This window comes from Vanessa atalanta, chromosome 13, assembly GCF_905147765.1.
Source record: "Vanessa atalanta chromosome 13, ilVanAtal1.2, whole genome shotgun sequence".
Lineage (NCBI taxonomy): Eukaryota > Metazoa > Arthropoda > Insecta > Lepidoptera > Nymphalidae > Vanessa > Vanessa atalanta.
The window spans coordinates 6,829,036-6,853,511 of record NC_061883.1 but is presented as its reverse complement, the minus strand read 5'-3'; the positions used below and the strand labels follow the sequence as shown (position 1 = coordinate 6,853,511).

General features: G+C 34.2%; 1 protein-coding gene across 6 annotated transcripts in view; it reads left to right on the top strand.

Annotated features, from left to right (window-relative positions):
* The window catches only part of LOC125068019 (rho guanine nucleotide exchange factor 10), a 36,896-nt gene that overhangs the window by 9,157 nt on the left and 3,263 nt on the right, over positions 1–24,476 (top strand). For 3 of the 6 annotated variants that reach the window (XM_047676972.1, XM_047676969.1, XM_047676970.1), the window contains 11 exons: positions 1,885–1,987; positions 8,539–8,749; positions 11,969–12,145; positions 19,208–19,367; positions 19,512–19,741; positions 21,167–21,289; positions 21,822–21,971; positions 22,168–22,366; positions 22,493–22,704; positions 23,104–23,379; positions 23,833–24,009. In XM_047676972.1, the coding sequence (XP_047532928.1) occupies positions 1,885–1,987; positions 8,539–8,749; positions 11,969–12,145; positions 19,208–19,367; positions 19,512–19,741; positions 21,167–21,289; positions 21,822–21,971; positions 22,168–22,366; positions 22,493–22,704; positions 23,104–23,379; positions 23,833–24,009 (2,018 nt within the window). The other 3 variants (XM_047676971.1, XM_047676974.1, XM_047676973.1) reach the window with 3 other exon arrangements.

Sequence of the window (24,476 nt, the reverse complement as noted above, 5' to 3'; positions counted from 1 at the left end):
CACAATGTTGCTGTGTAAACTTGCCTCAGTGTAAGTAATCAGCTGTGCAAATATTTCTTGTTTTAACAGATGATTGTAACCAACCGATCCGTTGCGCATACTTCTCGCGCACTTCATTAAATTTGAAATAACTACTGTTAATAAACATAAAATGACCTACCCGATAATGTAATGTATTTACAGATTTTGATTATATAAAAAAAATAGTATTCGTAGAATTGAGATCAGACAAAAACTAGCATATAGAAAAAACACTGAAAAAAATGTTGTATCCAAACGGTCATGTCTAACTTTTCGAAAGTATATAGTAATTAGTGTCAATAAATACTGGTTGTATTTGTGTATGTGCTTAAGCCGTAGCGGGAAATTATATAGCCTATAACCTTCCCCAATAAACGGATTATCTAAAGCAATTACTCAAATCGAATCATTAGTTTCTGAAATCAGCTCATTCAACCATATAAAACCCCCTCAGCTGCATAAAACACATAATAGATTATAATTAGAACTGCACAATTCAGACTGATTCTGAATTTTCCAACCCACTATACTAAAAAAGTAACTGTTATTTGAAATCTTTTGCCCATAAGATGTATGTCATGTCTCACTCCATCTGTCAGATTCCAATATATTTAATTCCAATTTTGAATTTATATAGCATATAATTGATATATCCGGGGATTCGATTTTTAAAAATCGATGGTTTGAATTTTGATAATAAGTACCTATGTATATATTAGTTATTCCCCATTATCGTATGAATAATTGGACTTCGAATTTAATTTGAATATTATCTCGTTAATTCAACCAATTATTTATTTATAAGTAAAAAACAATGATGTTGCGAACTACATCATATTTGATTATATATTAGTGTGCGTGATAAATAAACGACACCATTATACGTTAACTATATAATTATGTATGACTGTGTATATCTGTGTGTGGGATACATCACTTTTGTGTTTAGTGATATTTACTGCTTTACGGTGTTAACATGTGTTTAGTGTTAAATTACAGTTAAACCTTGAGATGCATGTTACATAATCGTTAATTAAACTTTATCGTGATGCGGTTAATTCAGTGATGAATTTTAATATGAAACGTTCAAGAAAGTGTGATAACAGATTGACTAAAATTAAACACAAACTGATAAAGAAATACAAGAGTACGTAAAAACATTTTAATTTTAAGATTAATAACGTAATAAATTCATCGTTTACTCGTTGTGATAATTTTATTATTAATCGATATAAGTTTGCAACATTGCAAAAACGTGGTCGCCTCGACGCCCACGCCTTACATCCAAGGTCCTAAGCAACATAATTTCAAGCTTCGAAATTCGGTTGGTAACCGATATCCTGAGTTATTTACGAATTATTTGACTGAATATATGAATGTTTATATATATATAAATATTTAAAACAATGTTAAATAATTTATATGTATAAAAATCTTTGTATTATACGATTGGTAATTAAATATTATTTCTTTATTGCTCCATTTGATGTTGGAAGTCTAAAGGATCTAGAGTAAGTTAAACAATAAAAATCCCTATTGCAGTCTCCTTTTAATTATAAATAAATAATAATGCCTTCTTCAGCTTAACCTTTTTCACTGACGTAGTTGTATTTCTAGTGTTGTGACGTTATAAATTTATATAGATATCTGAAAAGAGAAAACGGACATTGAATGCATGACTTCGATATTCTTGTCTTGTATAACATAGCATAGATATATTATTTAATTTATAAGCATATTTCGACTTAAACTTTATAGTATGTAATTAATAATCGCTTATCCTTTTTAGCATGTGATAGCTATCAACTTTCTGATGTTATGTAAAAATACATTAAAAATGTAGCAATGTCTTTCGATCCGCAGATGAGCACCGGTCGGCGGGAGGCAGCTGGGAGGAACCTGTGAGCGCGGTGCGAAACACCCCGCTCAGGCGCTCCCAGCGGCTCAACTCGACACTGGACTCTAGGTATGATAAACAACTTAAATCTAACTAAACATCACATTGTACACAACATATATTGCTATCTCTTTCTATTTTCTATGAAAAATAGAACGCAAGTATTTTAATCCTGTTAAATTAGTTTAACTCACAGATGTGCATTTATATATTGATGTGTCTTCTTTTTTTTATATAAAATAGGTAGACGAACTGTCATAGAGAGCCGAGCTGGTCCAATGGTTAGAACGCGTGCATCATAACCGATGATTGCGGGTTCAAACCCAAGACCAAGCAAGACCCACTGAATTTTTATGTGTTTAATTTTTGTTTATAATTCATCTCGTGCTCGGCGGTGAAGGAAAACATCGTAAGGAAACCTGTATGTGTCTAATTTTAAAGAAATTCTGCCACATGTGTATCCACTAACCCGCATTGTAGCAGCGTAATGGAATATGCTCCAAACCTTCTCCTCAAAGGGAGAGGAGGCCTTAGCCCAGCTGTGGGAAATTTATATGGGCTTCATGATTGTAAGTGGTGACCACAGCCCATTGACTTTGACGCTGTATGAAATCTTGCCAAGACTTCTCTTTTTGAAATAATCTATTTTATCGAAAATCCCCAATAATATCAAGTTCGATATATTTTTCATTTAAGAATCAACGTGGTATTCTTATCTTGTTCGATGACACTGAGTCTGAATTACGATACGAATAGCATTAAACCTTCTGAAAGATCATTTCTTTCGAATGAAAAACAAATAAATTAGTCTGCTGAGTTTGGATTCAGGGCTGTTTGTGTAATTTTAAATCTTTCGATGAGACGACATGTTTTCAAATTTGTCTTAATTTTTCATTCGCTGCGAATCATTTTATTTAAATTTCGAAGCATTAAATTTTGATCAGAATTAATGACTTAGTTTAATTTTAGAACGTGTTTTGTATGCCTACCAATAATTATATTATTTTCTTCTGTGTGAAATAACGCAAGTGTCAAATGTATATCAACTTAAACAACTACGATCTATAGAACCATAAACTGAACACTAAAATATACAAGTGCACTAAAATCGCTCAATCCTCACATTCGATTCATTTTAAACGAAGGAAATAGGCTCGGTCTGTCTTTACTAAGTATGATTGATGGTTATTCCGAAATTAGAACCAATTCAGTCGAATGGGGGAGCTTCTAAGTGATAAGTACGTTCACTAGCAGTACAGCTTTAACATCTGTAGCATTCGTTATCGTTCAGTCATTTTACCACCCATAAAATATTTAAAGTTAGCGACAACCTACAGCCACCCAGTAAATGAGAAATTATTAAAGTCGATCTGATCACTTCAGAAACAAGGACGAATATTTATTTGTATAATCATTTAAAATGATGATTTAATTAAGAAAAACATTGTACGATTTTATAGCCGAATAACTATTATTAGACAATTATAGCAGAAATATATTCATATAAATGTGTTTTTGTAATAGCCATAATTAAATTGTTCCAAACGCGTGCCAAGTTTATATAGCTGACAGTTGGCAAGTTGGCTCATATACTTCCTATGCTACACTCGTGTGGTCTCGTCGCGTTCGACAATTAACTTCGCCGCTTGGTCAATTAACACAAATTTCCTGTGTTCAAACTGCAGGGGCCACCAGAGGGCACTGCCTCACTGAATGACCGTTTAACTCTATTATCTGAGATATCGTTTTAGAACACCTTCATTAAAGTGTATCAATTTAATTTAATTTACAAAATATGATTTGTCTTGATGATATTTTATAGATTTTGAATAAATACTTAGTATAGTTTATCTATTATTACAGTTTTATGTTTCGATTATGAAATGATGTAATATGTATTCTGTTTGTATATTGTTTTAAATAAAAATAATAGACTCGTGTAATATCTGTCCTTACCGTCATATTAATTATCGTGATCCTTGACATGGTTGTATTAATGAAGACAGGTAACTTCCTCAACGGCATTAGTTTTGTACATTTGAGTTTATTTTAATATTATTTATAACTAGAGAAGTTTATATAGTACAGAAGACTTCTAATAAAAACTATTTTATTAGAAGTGACTTTTGTGACGTGTTGACGTCCCGGTTTTATTCTGTTTTGTGTTGTGTTTCTCTGTTTTTTTGTGTGTTTCTGTATCGATTTTGAAGACTTAATTAACTTTACTTTACTAATTAACTACGATCTAATTCGATTTCCTTAGTGATACTTTTTTTTCATTGTATTCAGTATAAACACATCCAGATATTTTTTTTAATAAAAACTGCGCACATTGTGCACTTAAATCTATGACGTCACCAACTTGGATGCGGGAGATATTGTGAATGTTTTGGAATTCTCATTTAACTACTACATAAAATAGATTTATTATGATAAACCAACATATTCAGAAATTCGTATCTACGAAAATCCGACCATATATAAACAAGTTTTATAGTCATAATACAAACAATACATCGGAATGCATCTGCGTTTTAAAATGTCAGAACATTATTATTTTCTTTTTTTTTAAGAAGTGCATCCACTTTCTAAATTGACTCATAAAACGTTTTATATAGGCTGTCAAAATTCTGCACCACTGACTGTTTACTGACACACATCTCTAGAAAGCTATAACGCATTTTTTTAAAATAGAATATATTTTTTCAGATTAGTTGTATCAATAAATAGTAACGATGTTATTTGATTATTTAACACATTTAGTGAGGTGAGCAACATAAATAATGTCAAGGTTAACGGTAAACTTGATTTGCATATTCGCTGGTGATAATGATAAATGCGGACCCGAAGTAGGGGTAATTATTCTGGCCCCTATTGTCAGAGTTACGTAATGCTCGTTCGTACGTTTATGTTGAATATGTAACGACAGATTATAGCAAACTTAGCTGTTTTTATAAGACGCTCTTTAACTGTGCTACGCTTTGGATCGTTCTGGGTTATTTGTTTTCAAATGTTGGCAACTGTGCCCCACTGTTTTACCTCCCTTTTTGGATGTGTGCCTGTTTAATAGAGTTGTTAGTTGACATTTATCGACTGCTTTGTCACTGGGATCGAAGCTTGAACTTACAGAGCCTTGTAACTTTCTTCAATAAATCTACCTTAAGCCGAAAGTACAAAGCTAATCACTCTATAATATAAAAATAAGTTAATTGGAAATAAACCGAATGTTTTGAGATTCTCACTGTTCGAAATATCTGTTTTTCTCTCAATCTGTGTAAACATATGTATGTTGAACGTTTTTTCATTTGTCTCGCATATCTGGAGTATAAATAATTGTATTGATTCCAAATCTAATTTCGTCTGACGCGTAATTGTATAATGAACTACATATCAGTTTTTGTTACATTCAATCGGTGCCGTCCAATTTTTAGCCAACTGCGCACGGGGGTATCCCTTGGCTAGTGAACAATTGTGTGCGCAACTCTGATTGCATTCTATTTCCCCACTACTATTTATCCGATGGATCAACAATACTATGACATCAGAGAGAGATCAAACGCACAGACGGGCCAAACGCTTCACGTGTTTACTGAGACCTAAGATTCTATTTTGTTTAAGTAAAGTAACAGCGGGTTAATGGTTGGTAAAAGTTCTACTTCTGTGCAAAAGTCGCCTTTCCTCTCTAGGAGTTTTGGAGGCTTATTTGCTACTTCAAATGGTCTGATTGACACATGTGGCTGAATTTCCTCTGATATCTATATCGGTTTCCAAGCGATGTGTTCCTTCTCATAATATGAGATAAATTATAAACTCAAATTAGGTACAAGAAAATTAAATATAACTGTTGCCTCTTCCAATTTGAATAGGCAGTTTTCAGTTAAGATTCACGTGTCACCACCGGACCAGCTCCGTTAGGACATCAATATAGAATTATAAATATTTATAAATTTATATATTATTTATATACATAAAAGTTGAAGCTTAGACGCTCTAAACATTCAGGTTAAACGTTAAACTAAATAAGGGTTGTTATTTACAAAGGAACATATTTCATCCATGTTATACTGTTTTGTTATGACACAAGCTATAGGTCAAACAGATAAGCTGACGAGGCTACAGACAGTACGTCGTCTGTCTTATTTATAACTGATCATTTAATACATATTTCATTATTTCGAAATTTACCTAGCGAATATATTATTTTTTTATTACAGACTTAAACTTCAAGTACTTGTCAATTTATGAATCTCTTGCGAAATTTCAATTCTATCGCACATAATTATATGGAAGCGAATCGCGTGTGGTGTTACATTGTGATTTTTAGTGTATAGCTAATCATACTGTTCACGTGACAGCCCAATAGGACGTGGGCGATTCACTTAATTTTATTCTCAAGGTTCAACAAAGCTTGCGACATAATGTTATTTATTAACTTAAATGCAATCAACAATTCAACTGTCTTATGTCTCTCTACCTTGAAATTGTAAATAACTACGAGAACGGGACACAATACGTTTACCTATAAAACTAACTGAAGTTCGAATTATATTCTATAAATAGGCGTATCTATAGTTATAAATATAGATATTGTTCTGGGCATTTTATACACTTGCAAATCTTATAACGTAATTTATAATAGATTTTATTTCGTGTTGTATTAACAACGATAATAATAATAAATGAATTACCTCGCCGCGCCTTTAATAATTTTATATAAATCCACCGAGAAATTATATGTCATTAGATCATATTGAAATATTCGTGAAATAGTCGTCGAATAATCGAACGGCTTCATAATAAAGCTTACGTAATATTTGTCACGGTATAGCATTAAATTATCTTGCAAGTGTGCGATGAATAAATATGATGCGAAGCTTAAACGTTAGGTGTCCTTATGTATTCGCACCTTACAAGGTAGAATATATAGAATACGAAACGTTTTACGATATTGCGTATAACTATTGACGTTATTAATTATTATTCCACCAACCCGCATTGGAGCTGCGTGGTGGAATATGCTCCAAACTTTCGCCTCAAAGGGAGAGGAGGCCTTAGCCCAGCAGTGGGAAATTTACAGCCTGCTAATATAATGTAATTGACGTTATAAAATTTCAAGTAATTAGAATGATAAACTATGAACGTATTTTCTTATATAGTATGTAATTTTTAGTTTTGCCCTGAGTTTCTTTCGCCGGTTCATCTCGGGTCATGCAATAAGTCTAATACTTCTGTGTTGCATAAATGAATTTCAATCTAAATTCAACCTCTAATCAGACAGTACAATATTGTAACATATTAAGTCGTTTATTGTCTTCGGGAGATCAATGTTTATTACTTTGTTAAATTAATTGTTCCATTGTCATTTAAATAGTCTTCCATTAGTCAATGAGACGTTTGTTATATTCGCGAGTCCAATTGCCCTGGTGATGACGATATCGTTTATTGGTATGACATTTAATCTAATGTACTCAAGCGCCTGTTTGTACACAATGCTCCTATTATAATCGAACCTTTGTACTGAGGTATTTGCAACATAAGCCTGCGCTAGAGATCGGACAACGATTAGTTTAATCATTAACTATTACGAGAGAATGCCACTTGTCCTGTTGCTATCGTTTCGTAGGCACGTTACCTCTATAAAAGTAACTACATACTACTAAAACGTTTTATCGTATTTTGTTCGTGTGTTTCAATTGTATTAGTTAATAAAACTTAAATGGTTTGTTGAGCATTTTTAGGGTTCTGCAACTACATTCAAATATGATATGAAGCCCTTTGTTATGTGATCACTCGAGTCTGTTCGGCTGTAAAGCCTATTTCTCCAAACCCTCTAAACGAATTAGTATTATGATTATATAATTTGCAGTAATGTTAGTCGTTAGATTCCCACAGGAAACACAATGTTAGAAATAGTATCATATGATTGAATACCGCTGCTACAAATATAAGGCAAACGGTAAGGTGTGCGCCTATTAAATAATTTTCTGAAAGTTATCCAACGGGTATAGTATAGTTTCTATTTAGTTTCACCAATGCATAAAATTGGTTGAGTGATATTTTTCTCTCAATTGAAGCTCTTCCGTATCGAGTAATTGCCAACATCCTCTCAATCATGCTGTTAATTAAGCCTAAGTGAGTCAATGATAAGAATGCAAGGGAACATTACCATTAATTGTATTTATAGGATGAACAAATCGACAAATGATTTCGTTTTTGTTTTTGTTGATTTTTACATGTAGCAAAGACAAATGACAGTTTGTAATTGACCCACTGTTTGGCAAATGCCTTCTCTCATCTTGAGGAGAAGGATTGAACCGTATTCTTCCACATTTCTTTAATTAGGCTTGTTGGATCCACATTTGGGAGAATGCCACCTGACACATGTAGCGTTCCTTATGGTGTTTTCTTAACACGAGATGAATAAAATTATAAACACATCAAAAACTACAACTACGTGCTTGCCTCGGTTTGAACCAATCGCAATCTTCGTTTGCCATTGGGTCATCTCAGCTCATTTATAACTAATGAAATAATAAATATGATTGTATTAATTATTAATATTGTAGAAATTGACATAATATTGACGATAAATAAATAATAATTTTCATTCATTCATGAAGGAGTAGCGGTCAATTACGGAACACACTGAGCCGTGCGCGTGAGTTGTGCGAGCGATGGCGAAGCGGCGGCAACACGCCTTCACCCCCCGCACCACCCCCAGAAGACGAAGGCGGGGGGCGACTCGCACGCTGGTTCAGCGTGCGCCGTGGCTCCACGCATCAATACGACATGCACACACACGAGACTGACAAGATGCCCAAACTTCCAGAGGTAAGCCTTCATCTTACAGCTTTATCACAATTCTGTCCATTAAGCCTTACAATCTGCAACCATTCCTTGAACGTTCAACAAAAAATGGTTTGCACTTGTTCCTTACTAAAGCTACTTCTTGTTGCTTGAAATACAATATCAGGTCTTCAATTTTTATATTAACGCTTTGCTTGTAAAACTCGGTTCAGTATCGACATTATTCATAACATGGCACATAGTAAACAAGTTGCATTTATATGATAGCTGTTTGATAATATTAGTATAAATATAATAATACTATCTCCTGTTTCGAAAATGACTTAAACAATTCAAAATTCCCATGCTTTGGCAGCATTCATAGGTACTCATATGGCACCGGCTATTGCATTTTGTATGCAAATCCGGTTTAGGTCCGGTATTCCGGCAGCGGTACGAGATCGAAACAGGATATTGAACTAGCTGTCGTATGCAACCAACATTCCTAACATTGGATTGTTTTGAAAACTCCGTTGAATTTTATTGTGTTCATTTTAAGATATTTTTTATAAGGAATTGATTTAAATCAAGCAAGTGAATCCTTTGTGTTTATTATTTAGGTCGAAACCGTTGCGACCTAGTTATCATTGGCTAAATCGAGAATCGGCATCCGACAGTTAAACAAATACAACTTTACCTGTAATATTGTATTTAGGGAGTGATTACTTAAACAATGCTGTGTCTTCTTCATCCAAATGTCAAATCAATAGTGACAGAATGAGAGAGATATGTGTTTCACTAAACGACTGTTAAACGACTTAGACTTAGATTATTCAAAATTTAATCATTCCAAGCCCTCGATATTAATATGTTTGGATTTGTATTGTGAAATGCGAGGTACGATTTGTTTTAGTACACTAAACTTTGATCATGTCACGGTTAAAGTTTTGTAACAATTATATTTACATTTACAAATATCATGTCGACATTGATATAATATTGTAGATTGTCAATACAAATCATAATTAGGTCGACGTACGAAATATTTAGTATCGCTTACAATTTTGAATTGAACCTTTAATTCTATTTTATCGTGAACACTTAAACTTAATTTATACTTTACTATTAATAAGATAATTTTACGATATCAGAAGATAAAATTTATAAAGACTAACTTTAAGTGGTACTCAATGAACAGCGTACTACTTGTATTGCCGTGACTGTTCGTGCGATGACAAAAATCATGGAACTAAAATACGTCATTCATTGGCCCGCACGCCATCTTTAATTCCATCGGCTACTCAAGGAACTGTACAATTAAATATATTATGAACATGATTCACATTTATATAGTGATGAATCATGATCGGACGCTCGGTTGTCTCGTCGTTCAACAACAAACCGCAGTAACGACGTGGAATCCTCGTCAACGCGTACATACTAGTCTGTTAAACAAATAATCTATTTAAATATGTGATATAATGATGTGCGATCGCTGTCCAGTGAGCTACCGTAGTGGATACATGTTTACAATTGTAATTTTTACATCAGTATATTTTTAGTGAGGCGGCATGAGTAACGCGCTATTCGTAAATGTCAAAAGTGAATTCACGTTTTTCTTACCGGTTATCTGAAGAATAGTTTTCGTTTACGTTTAAAAATGTTCTGTGTTAAACTCCTTCGAGATACGGCTGTGTACTCGGTCTCGATGACAACGTTCGATGTATACGTAAGTCACGTGATCGTTTGACGGGCGCGGGCTTGGGCTTTTGACGTTTACGTGTATCATAATGTCATATAATTACAAAGTTAACGCTATCCAAATGAACCGGTTTCATTCATGTCGTGCCTATGTATAAATAGAGTAGCGTGATCGACCGGCAATTTTATGAGTTTATACGCGCATGATGTATGCTGGGCGCACGATTCGACGCGCGCCAGCAGAATTTCATCACATGTTCACGCTCAAGTTTCTAAGTCGATCACAAATGCACGAGTGAAATCGCATCATCTGGATACTGTCAAGGAAACAAGACGTACATACCGCATTCACATTTAGCACGTAATTTAGCGATAAAGTGTTTCTTTTAAACATTAACATAAGCTTATTTACCGAACGGAATGAAGACTCGTATTCTACATCTAAGATGTTTACAAGGTTAAACAAATTCTTTCATGTTTATTTTCTTCGTTTAGCTTTGTATTCATTTAAATTAATTAAAATATAAATTCAAATTGTAAATAATAAAATGCGTAATACTATTGTCAATTCCGAAAACCCAGCAAGGAAAAATTCCTTGTACCGTATTGACTCTGCGTTGGGATAAATCAATTTGTATCGAGAATATTTTCCTTGTGAAAATAATAAATTCATAATACGTCAGAAAATGATAACATTGTTTCAGTAATATGTAACCGAACGATTTACATTTTCACTTTGAAACCAGTATTACGTAATTTTTATTTAATTTATTTTGAGGTGGGTGCTCTGCCATGCTTATTTTTTATACAAGGTAGCTTTTGATATTTGAAGTGATATTTTTTTAGCTTTCATGCTTTATAAAACATTCTTTATAAGATAAATTATTTTACTATTAGTTTTTCCAGGCAGCTCAATCGAATGGGCATTTTAAATACAACACGGCTCTAAAATTATATCTTTTTTTTTCTTTTCTTATTTTAGTTCTTCTTGAAATCTTTTAAATAATCCCGATAAATATTAAGAACTAATTATTTCTTCCAGGCAACTCAATCAAATGGGATTATAAAATGCAGATTAAATAAAACCTGTAGAACAATAAGGCTCTATGAAATTAGGTGTTTTCTTTCTTAATTCTCTTAACCTAGTTTTTCTTGACAAGCAAGAGTATAAGTTCATTACATTTTGCAAAAGAGTTCCTAGTTCCTTAATCATATATTATCAACCATAAGCTTATAGCTTCCTGTTCTTGTAGCCATATCTATTGAGTCTAAAATAGTATCTTTCGTTGATTCGTTCATAACTCCTCAATACTAAAACATAATATCTTCACTTTACCACACTAATCTGTAATGTATATACCAGGGTATAGATCTATTATTCGCTTTGGGTTGGGATCTACGGGTTTTGAAGGGTAATGTTATAGTCTAATTGATCTCACGCACACTAAGCATTCAATACCAGTGTCATTCCTACTAATGCACGTGGCGGGTCACGCTTACGTGAGTGAAATAGATCTCTAACTTAAATTGTATAATTAAAAAAGTTGTTTTTTTATTTTCTAGTTGGAGGAGGATATGTTCTCGTGCGGAGGTGAAGTAAGAGGCGGTAGGGTACCTCCGCCTTCTCTCGGCCCTCCGCCGGACAACCTAACACCAGTCCAGCTCCGTCGCAGGCATGTGGTCGCCGCTATCATACACAGCGAAAACTCCTACGTATCGACGTTGCAAAGGCTTATCAACGTAAGTAATTATACGCGATTATTCAATTCACTGGCGTACTATTAGAATAAAATTACCGACAGAAACTTATATCCGACTCTCGTTTACTTATCGCATATTACGTAACGCGTGTAATGGTAAGAGTCAAAACATAACACATTTATATATTCGTTTTTTTTTCTCACGACCGTTTCAATATATATATATATATATATATATATATATTTTTTACCTTCGAAAACCGATCATTAAACGGTGATTATAACGCGCTCTAACTAGTCACACACCTTTCTATCGGTTGTCAACCAGTCTCCTGTCACCTTTGACAGTTAGAAGAGGTAATAAGTAAATAACGTAAATTATCATAGCACCTACTTCAATATCGTGGGAAAACGTGCGAGCCGCAGATGGAATTATTGAATTCCTTTGTAACTATGTTGTATATAAACGATTCGTAACGTTTAAATTGCAGAAAAACATGTTTATTATTCATCGATGCATATTTTGTTACAAATATATTATCGTTATAGGCTCGGGAATAATATGTTGTCTGAGTAGATAATATATATTTGTGACGGCAGGTCAAGATTTATTCAATTAATTTGTACATAGTTATCACGAGTTTGCCAAAGGAAATGGTATTTCATGTTATGAGTATTACTTGTGATAATAATTTTTAGTATCGGTAATTGTGAGCGTATCCATTATATAATTTTTTAGTTTTAATGTCAAATAAGTTTTTTTCTATTACCTATATACTATACAAATTTATATATATAGCTTTACATAATTCTATCAGTTAATATATACTTCAACTTTTGTTTTTAAATTCGTATTCAATGGAAAAGGAATCATTACTGCTTACGATAGATGATAATATCGAATATTATACATGGAACGAGTCGCAAAGTTAATAATTATATACCCTTACTCCACTCCTAGTGATGGAGCATTTTTAAATATTAAAATGTGACCCGTATAACCTCGATATAAAAAGATAACCTCGTTTCTGAAGGGAAGGCAAGCATTGTCTTCCTTAACGTCATTCTTAAATATTGAGATTATATTGAAATTTATGAATTGCTCATAAGTCCTTTTAGACTTAGATGATAATTAAATATTTATATCTGATTAGAATATAATCAGATATAAATATTTAATTAACCAAAAAATCTGCTAGTTACCTACGTTATACGTTATAAAACCTATGTTCTAAATTTCAGCTTTCTAGACAGTAATTTTGTATGTGGGTTGATAGTTAGGACAAACGATATTTTAATATGGCTTCCACTATTACGTAAAGCTTTAACACAAATGACAATTCAATATTATATATGAGTTATATTTAATTAAAAGATACCATAGCCATACTGAGTTTGGATATACATACATATGTATCTTCTTATGTTAAACGATAACAATTAGTTCGTGACTACACTTAAGAGTCATATTCCTATGTATACAAACGTAATATAGTTTATATTGCGTTTGTGTTGTCTTTGTAGTGTAGTCCGAATGTTACTTATTGTCCTCATGATATGTTGTATTGAAAATGATTTGTTTTTCGTGCCCAATTACTAAAACATCGTAGCTGGGCAGTGAAAAAGTTAATATGTTTAAAAAAGATTTGAGGAAATAAATTTCAGCTGGTATTGATTGATTTCAGTTGTGATATATTTCATATTTTCTTCTCCCATTTAGTTTTAAAAATGTCACTAATAGTACACCCTTTCCTGGTACAAGTTTATACACGACACGGGCTCAGTCTTTCCTACAACTTTTATAACGCTTGACGGTCTATATTTATAGTTACTGAAGTTTTCTCATAGAGATAATATAATGCGAAGACAGCCGAAACTTTATTTATTTAGTTTAAACTCACTCACACTCAATGAATTAATGGATTAATAAGGACTAAGGAATTTAACAATATTTCATCAATCTATAAAGAAACTTACACACGTACATACATGAACCCTGAAAACATAACACCCCTCATTTGAACAGTCCTGTAATAAACGGACGATATTTTCAAACGTGTTAATGTTTGACGTAATCTTTTTAAAGTAATATTAAATTTACAGAAGCGATACAATTACGGTTTTATTACAAGTTTAGATAACTATTGATTAGAATCGGTAACTCTTAAGTGCTTCCACTGCCTAACGAACTTTCGCTTTTCGTATTGAAAAATAGGAATAAAAAAAAATAAAACTGAATATAAAAATTCAAATTTAAATGTCTTGATTTTTATGTGAATATAAAAATCTTGCTCATACCGACATCTATATCATACAGCTACTTTAATTTATTTATTATTAAGAATTTTTTTTCAAATTTATTCTATATTTTGAGAAGACGGCGGACATCGAAAAAGCGCTTAACATTACGTAATATCATCAATTACACATTTTATTATTTTAATTTTTTTTACGAGCAAGTTTTACGCTTTTAAAAAAAAGTAATGTTTAATTATAAAATTCATTATTCGCAAATAACTTAGCATTTTATATCTATGTACTTTTACTCGCATGAAAGTCCGTTATAAGTGGGAAATCTACATATTTTTTTTGTTAATTGCTTAATACAATTACATAACGTTTTAATATTCGTATTTCCTATTCAATTATTGTTAAAGTAACAACTTTTAATGAAACTCGTGATTACGCTTCACTTTAATATGGCAAAGCCCTTTATGAATAGAAAATCGATTATATATTAGTGAATATTAATAAGGAACCGATATAATTAAACGATTTCATCAGCCTGTTATCGATTTTCTATCAAATTACGTTGATGTGGTTTAAATAATTCAATCCATACTTTGGCAGGTTTTATACTTTGCATTAAATTCAGATGTACACAATCTCAAAAGTTATTTGTCAGGATAAAGAGTTTTGAAACGCTGATCAAAGTCTGGTTAACGAATTTGACTCGAATCAGTTCATTGGTCAGTGTCAACCGATGACGCAATCGACGACCAATAAGCGAGAAGTATTTAGTCAGATTATATAGCAAGTATTTTGGATCCTTTTAAACTTAGTTTAGTAAGTACTTAACAACATCCTTTAAGAAAAACAAAAGTTAACGAATACGTCACAATGTACATTGTAATACGTTTATTAATTACTTGTCGTAATATTAATCAAGTACAGATAGACGTGTAAGATAATATTTGTTTTATAAATATTGTTATGTTAATTAATTATTACGTTTGTAATGTTTGTCTTGTAAAGCAAATATTCAGCAATCACAAGGCCAACTTGAAATATTTGTTTTACGCAATCAATGTCAATTTAAATGAGTGTGCTGTCAATGGACGGAGCTATTGCAAACACGACCACAATTTGGTTAACAGTTACGAGAACCTGTTCGACTTTATTTATGTAAAATCAAGTAATTATATGAGAAACTTACTAGACATCTAAATTATACGTGTAATTGTTATTCGCACACTTATTATCACTAAAATCTGTTCGATTTCATATTCGATTTTAGTCAATTTAAATTTCATTCAGATATACAAAAATATTGTCAACGTAGGAACGACTGCCTTCTAACTATGAATATTTAAAATGCGTTGAGTTTCTATATACGTTTTTTTCTTTAGTCTAATCTGTTTTATTTTCTAAATCTATTAATAAAAGTACTACCAGTTATTTTGACATAACAAATTGTATGAATACTAAGTTGAATGAATAAATTCAAATTTGAACAAATTTAACGACATAAGAAATTAATTGCGTTTATGAGTATAGTGATACTGACGCTATTTATTTGCTTTAATGAATAGAGTGAAAGTAAAAAAAAAACCCTCCGACGGTTAATGAATTTGAAATCTATTTTCATGAACGAAAATAAATGAATGAATATATGAAAGAGGTATTGTGAATCCAATAACGAAATAAAGCATTTTAATTGTGACGACAATGAAAAACAAAACGTATAAGAAATTAAATTGATACGCAAATTAAATTATAATATAGTTCTTGAGTTCCAATCACTTATAAATACAAGAGAAAGTACTCGGACATTGACAGACTTAACAAACGCGTTGACATTTCTCATGATCCGAAGACATCGCCGATGATAGAGGAAGCAAGAAAATGATAGCATGTTATAATTGATGCTCACAAACTCCGGTTCGTATTACGCAATCACTCTAGTGAATCGATACAAATGATCTGCAAGTCTTTCTATTACCATATGGAGGCGTTACTCGACTAGGAACTCGATAAAGCTGTCAGGTGACACTTGCAAAATGTCTTTGAGCGTTAATCCCGTGTTTGTTAATGAGATTACTAATACTCGCTCTAGTAGACAGTATTAGAGCGAGTATTAGTCCTCCGAGGCCTATTGCGGTCGACTTCTGAATTTCTATTATGTAATACATTCGAAACCATAGGGTGAAAGGTGTACTAGACGATAAATATGAACGGTTTTTTTTTTTTATAGCTCAATTTATGTCAGCGCCCGAGAACTATTTACAGTGAATGTTAATTACAACGTCATGTTTATCGACTATAAATTCATCAATTAATATATAAATTACTAAATAATAAAAAAATACTGTAATTTTCGTTAATGATTTTGACGAAATATTAACATTCAAATAAGATAAGACGATTAAGATTGCACATCAATTTTGTACTTCTCTTTTTGGTTGAAAGATGTAATTTATTGTATTCTATTTAAAATTATTGTAAACGCTTTGTATATACAGTATTTAATGTTTAATCTAACTTTATTTACAAATAATTCCAAGTAGAACTTACACGCCATAAATATTGTACATAACTTTCAATTTTACACTTCAATATCATTTCTTAAAAAAAAGGCCGTCCATAACTTTCTTTATTTTTTTTTTAAATACAAAAGAAGCAATTCGTATAGCATTTAAAGCAGACAGGAGCAAGTCAAAATGTAACATAAATACATACATGTAGATAAATGGCATGTGTCCCACTTGCATTGTTCGCTCACAATTTACATGTTATGAATTTGCATATTAGGAAGTAGGACAGTTTTAATAGGTTCTGTTAGCAAGTTGACTGTCCGAGGTCGCCGTGGTATTAAATGACGCGTGCTTCACGCCATAGCCGGCTCGCCATCCTATTGTTTCATTATAAAGCAAGCCGTTTGTCCTAATAGCCAACATGTTGCCATAATTTTACATTTCCTACTTCCTAATTTTTTCGTATGAAGTTTTATCGAACGCATCAATTATCATTGACGCCTATCAACATCATTCGTTAATTGATAAATTGTAGAAAGTAATTAAGTTATACCAGATTATATGTATAGTGTTCGGATTATTCATATGTATAGATAGACTGTCAAACCGGAGAACGCGTCGTACACGCACACTAGTATAATATAATGACGTTTGGCGATTGTCAAGCGTAACTGTCACGCACCCAAGAAGAAGTTGGCTCGTTTATTTCTTTTGATAATATAAAGTATAATGATATGAAGTATAATTAGTATATTTTGGCTTAGTTAAAACTTTTATTAAAATACACATTTCGAAAAAAAGGACCTCACTTCTTCTTATGTAGAAGGTTAGGTAGGAGCTAATACCGTTACGCAGCTTATATGCAGGTTGGTGGCAGAATTTAATCGGACACATTGAAGTTTCCTCCGGATGTTTCCCTCCGCCGAGCTCGTAACGATTTATAAACATGTGTACATGAAAACAGAATTGTGCCCGGATTTAGAATCGCGATCTTCGCTTTAGATCCCCGTGTTCTATCCACTGAGCCTTGATCTCGCCTCGGCTCTAATGCGGGTTGCTGAATATGTGCAAAATTAATATCTTGAAAATTATTTTTATAAATAATATACATTTATAATAAGTTTAACGTGATAAATGTCGAGTTCAAAGTCCTTAATGTACACAGTTTATTTTACGTTTTAAGATATACCTACATAAAACAGTAGGAAGTCTCTGCTATATTTTAGTGGCGGACAAAAAAATAAAACAAATGTAAAATAAAAATAATATAAAAGATTTATTACAAAAAATAACATAATATACAAAATGAGGCTGTATATAATTTGTATTAGTTAAGAAACATTATAATATCGTCACTATAAGTTTGTACACTAACATGCTACTTCTAAACTTACGAAATGTATTTTTTGGAAAAGTTGGAATCAAGCCTCGTAGATATTTCTACCATCCGTAAGCGCTTTTTTTTTCTTGAATTTAATGTAACTAAACTTTTTTTACAAGGTTTAATTTATTTTGGCTTAGTAAGTAGGGAACTACAGTACAAGAAACATAACATTAGTCTTAGTTTTTGAGGTTGTGTTGTGGTTGAGCGGTGACTTTTGTTAAAATTAAGCTTTTTATATTACAAAAATATGGAGACCCTATGTATAAGTCAAGAACTAATGTTTTTACAGTCAATAAACACGCTTACTATTCTAAGAGATGACGCACACCGACGACTTAAAAAGATATTTAATTTCCGTATTCTTGTGACAAGGTAGTTTGCGAAATCATACCTTATTTGGCTAGACATTGATAAATGTATAACATAATCATATTAACATGAGAATAAAATTACTAGGTAAGGTTTGTTTTTAGCAAAACTATACTTTCATTGAATGCACCTAATATTTTTTTAATTTAACTATTTAAGACAATATTTATCTGGCTCGCTCTTGGTAGCTATCTTATAAACCAGCATATGATAGCTTAGTTCAAAGCCCGAGTCGAGCCAATAAAAGGCTATGGATGTATTTCTCTCAAGGCGTTCTTAGTACCAGTCTGAAATGTTGATAGTATTTTATAATCACGTACCTCGAAATGTACGTTAAACCATTGGTCCGACCTCTTAGGTCGTATTTAAAGGAATGAATAAAGATCGCACAAAAAACAAACCACATACATATCTCCCGCACAGTTGGTTCCGTTAAAAATAATCGTCGTAGTCATTATTGGCCGAAGTCATATAAAAATTATAATCATCATAATTTTTATTTTTTATTTTTCAAGAAAAAACCAGCGGTCGTATGATATATGTACCTATATGGAAACGCTATCCATGTTAGTATTAATACAATCCTTATTTCCAGGACTACAAGAAGCCTCTTGAAGAAAGTAGTCCAGCGATCTTAAACGCGAGCAAGGTCCAAACCTTATTCCACCGACTGCCTGACATACTGCAATGCCACCTGCATTTCCGCACCGCGCTCGCGGACTGCGCGCGCACGTGGGACCGCGACGAAAAGATTGGTACGTTTCATCAACACATTTAACATTAAGTATAATAGTTTAGCTTGAGTATCGTACTCATTGTTTAAATATTGTAATTATAAAGAACTTCCAAATAAAAATCGTGATGTACGCTAAGAGGATTTACTTGATTTATTTTTACAGGCGAGGTCTTCTTAAACGCATTTTCCAAGGCTGTGGTGCTGGACGTATACTCTGACTTCATAAACAACTTCTCGGTCGCAATGGAACTGGCAAAGATGGAGTCGAAGAGGAAATCGGCGCTCGCTGATTTCTTTAAAGTGAAACAGATCAGCGCACACGATAGGCTCTCCTTCTTCGGTCTCATGGTGAAACCGGTGCAGCGGTTTCCACAGTTCATTATGTTTTTACAGGTAAATAGTGTCCTCTATTTACAAATAATAGATTACCAGAGGGGGGGGGGGTAAACAAATTGTATAGCAGAATAGTCGAAGCGATTATAAATTTGACTTTCCTTCAAATTAATCGTCTGCCAGTTGGTCGAAGAACAACGTTTAAGGCCCGTATCACAGAATTATTCGTGAGTCTATGGTTTTAAAATAAGTTTTACGAACGAACCACGTTCGATGATCGATCATGATTCAAGCATTGATTTGATTTTACGTTTTTTTTTTAACTAGATCTTTCTAGAAACGGAGACAATTTGAAATTCTTAAAATTGGTGAATGAGAAAAGACTACAACTAAAGACACTTTAGACAGATATATGTGTCTCATTTCAACTGAGTAGAATAAGAACGCGTTCAAATTGAGTACAGGGAAAATGAAACGCATGCTTGAGCCTAAAAACCTGCCTGCCTGCCTGCCTGCCTGTACCTTAAAGTAGTTTTGGAGGTTCAGAGTTTAAACGCTGCTTGAATCACTTTCTATAATACGAGCCTAAGAGTTTTGATAATTAACATACGCTATTTTCGATGTGGATCATGTGATAAATTGAAAACACATGTCATTCAATACATTTTGGTCTTATCTACATACGAAATACGCGACGGAATTTCATTTAAAACCGCACTTTTATAATCCGTAATAATAATACTATAGAAACATTTAAACACGGCATACCTCAGTGTTTTTATAACATTTTTTTAATAAATGATTTCTCTAAATTCAGTGAAATTGTGCATGCGACTAATTATAACAGCGCGTCACTTTTTTTTGTATACAAATGTTTGCTTTCCAATATTTAATCCAAAAAAACATATGAAGATGATATCGGTTAATTAAATGAAAGTGTCTAATAATTTATCTCTGATAAGCTAAATTCTTGACCAAGTTTTTTAAACTCATATAATGATAACGTATTTTCACCTTCCATAAACGGATAATTTTTTTTTTTTTTTACATATAGGAATGATGCCGCTTTATAGCTTTTAACGATACTTGTCAATATCAAAACTATATAAGAAACCTAACGAATCATTTTTTTTTAATAAGTAATGTTGAAAAAAAACTAAAATTGTTGTATACTGTATACTGCTAAATATACAAATTCATTTCACAATGCTGCTGTCACTGTCATCGTATTTCGCCATGCCATCTTTTACTTACAATACGCCATCTTTTTTCCGCCTGACATTTGTTAGGTATCCAAATTCGAACATTTGTTATATGACATCCATCCCTCGCATTACGTGTCCATACAATTTGTATGAATATGATAGATAGAGTAAACTCTTACGTACTACATAATATTCTGTCCATTGCGATTATACCGAACTACTTTATTACTGAAATAAATTAAAAAAGCATTTGTTTTTTATAAATGATTATTATTTACAGGATCTTTTAAAGCATACGCCACATGGTCACTTGGATCGCGTGGCTCTGCAGCGTGCTCTTACCAGGTTGGAAGCTTTGGCTGAAGCCTTGAATGAAAGGAAGCGTGAGGCTGAGCGGACTCAGGTAAGCCTTTCAATATTGCCCTAATCCAATAAAAACATAAACAATATTTTAAATATACCAATTATTACCTACATTACCAATTTTCTTTTATTAATTTCATTTACAATATTAAGCTTTTAACACATAAGACTGTAGTACTAAATTTAAAAGCTAATCTACATATCAAATTGTTACCTTCTCACGACGAAACCACTTAAGTTGTGAAGGATAGATGAATATAAATTACAGGATCTACAAAAAACTAGCGTTACAATAATATAACATACATCTGACATCTCACCTTGGTATTATGCAACATTAACTTTATATCCTCTCAGGAAAGGGGTCGGTCCAAAACTACCGTCCAATTCTAGCACCGCGCTCGCTAATTGGTCATCATACATATGTTACACACTTCCGTCCCATTTAACGAAATCACCACAGGTTGCAGGAGAGCGAGTGGAAAGATGTTGATGTCACATCACTAAATCTGTCGGAAACGGTTTTTGATAATTATTGCAATGAATAACGATTGAATACTGTTTGGTTGCAGGCGTTCCGCGCGGCGCTGCGGCGGCTGACACGCGGCGGCGTGGCGGGCGCGGGCGGCGGCGGCGGTGCGGCGCGCTTCGGGGCCGCGCGCCTGCTCGCGTCGCGCGCCGACAAGAGGCATCTGCTGCGGCAGGACGACCTGCTGCAACTTGTTAGTTGTTTATCTCACAAGTCCGTTTTTACCGTTTTAGCTGCAGACTTAGATCGCTCCCGACGATTAAATATTTTAAAAGTTTTTGACGATATCTGAAATACTTAATCAAATTTTGATCATTTGTATTAAAGCGTTATGGCAGTTTGACGTGCAAAAAAGTCACTTAATTTATCATAGACTTTTTCTTTTGTAGGAATTTAATCAATCCGGGACGTTGACGAAGTGCAAGCCCCGTCGACTGCTACTTTTGAATGACCTCGTGGTGTGCGTGTCGGTGGGCAACGGAGGGGACGACACTGAGCGTCTGGGACTCAAGTGGGCTCATCCCGTTCAAGACGTTGAGGTTTTAGACACGGGGACTTCGCCTACATTGAGCAGAGTGCTTGCTCAAGGTACATTATTTTAGTGCATTTTACGAATTTGTTTAACAATATTTAAATATATAAAATTTCTATATTATATTTTACTTATATGTATAAGAAAAGTGTGTATTTAAAACTTGAATTCGTAAAACACAGGTATGAACCGTAGCGGGAGCCTACGATCTAGCTCGAGTATATGCAGCACGTCGACAGGCGACTCGCTCTGCAACGAGATGTCCACCCTCATGCATGACTATGAGACCGTGTCGAGAATGGCGGACCTCGCTGCGTCCCTCAAGACACCCTACCCGGAACTAGCGCCAGAGACCTTCAGATCACTTTTGCAGAGTATACAGCAAAGTATACAGGTTGGTTTTAGATACCCTGTATGATTTCTCGTGCTCTTTTCTGTGCCATGTTTCGAATGTTTGTACACGTTACCGAATATACATTATATTGTGAAATTTAGAGAAATATGTATATATTTTTTATGAAATAGGTAGGCGGACGGGCCAATACACCACTCAAGTGGCTACTGATATTGGCGTCGTTAGAAATTTTAATCATTCCTTTCATCTCCAATTCGCCGTCAACCTAAGTTGTGTTGTGCCTGTAGTTAACTGGCGGTAGAATATATGATGAATGGGTGGTGGTGGTGGGATGCCCAGGTGGGCATCTGGGCAGGTTACCACCACCATGCACAAAGCCCCACCACCAAGTAAAATGGAATTTGTGAAATTTGACATAACGTTTGTCTCCGTCTCCAGAAAAAGGACGACGAAATGGCATGGGTGGACTCGTGCTGCCTCCAGCTGACGATCCGCGGCCGCGAGGACGCGGTGACGTTCCGCGCCACGGAGCCGGGCGCGCGGCGCGCCTGGGCCACCGAGCTGCGGCTGGCGCAGCTGGCGCAGGCGCGCGCCAACTGCCCCGCCTGGCGCCTGCCCGCCGCGCTGCCGCACGCGCTCAGCGCCGCGCCGCAGCACAAGATGCCGCTCTTCGTGGCCGCCACGCCCGTCTACTCCTCCGCGCACCTCACCGAGGTTGGTCGCGTGACTCGTTATGATTACACACGTTGATTTTACTTGGGTCCAATTTTTTAATTATAAGATAGGCTCTATCCGATCAGTGTCGACCCCATCTAAGAATAAATAATAATTCTCGCTTTTACAAGATTTCAGTAAAGTTATATATTACAAAGATTTCTGGTCATTGAAAAATCAATTTTATTTGTCGTTTTCATGGTCACATTAATTAATTCGCTATTTAGTTGTTTTATTATACTATGGTTAAACAATCAGCCCTTTAACTTGTTTGGAGTCAAAATGTGATTTGGAGTTTTAGAGGTTTTTAGTATCATTCTATTTCATCTACGATGATTATTTTTTTTATTTTGTCATCAATTTCAACAAAATAATAGTCATCAATGAATTTCATCGTCTTCGCATCACAACATGTACCTACAAAAATAGTAGTTGACCACCCGTGGCCGGCAGGTGCGGTGCGGCTGCTTCTACACGTCGTCCGGCAGCCCGCGCGGCGCCACCATGCGGCGCGCGCGCTCGCTGCTGTGGCTGTGCACGGCCGGCAACGGCGGCAGCCACGTGGCCGTGCTCACGCACCGCGCCGCCAAGCTCAAGACGCTCGTCACGCTCGACCTGCCCGACACCAAGGTGACGATCCACACGCTGACACACATTATTTGAATACCGCTGGTAAAACTACGTGACAGGGCGTCCTCGATATTTGGTTGGTGCTCCGCATGCACTCAGTAGTTTTACCGCTATATGTAAAAAAAGAACTTCCGAAAATCATTAAAGAAATTAACCAATACACGTGAAGTTTGCCCCCTTTTTAAATAGGTAGGCGGACTGACAATTATGATCGCTGATAGTAAATGATCACCATCACCCATAGACATTGGCACTGTGAACAATATTCACCATTCTATACATAACCAATGCCCCATCTTGTAAACTTGGCAACTTAGATGTATGTGCCATGTCTGCATTTACGCTGACTCACTCACCCTTCAAATAGGAATACTACAAAACTTGGTATTATAGTTTAGTGGTAGATTATGTGATGAGTGGGTGGTACCTACCCAGAGGGCTTGCACAAAGCCCTACCAGCAAATAAT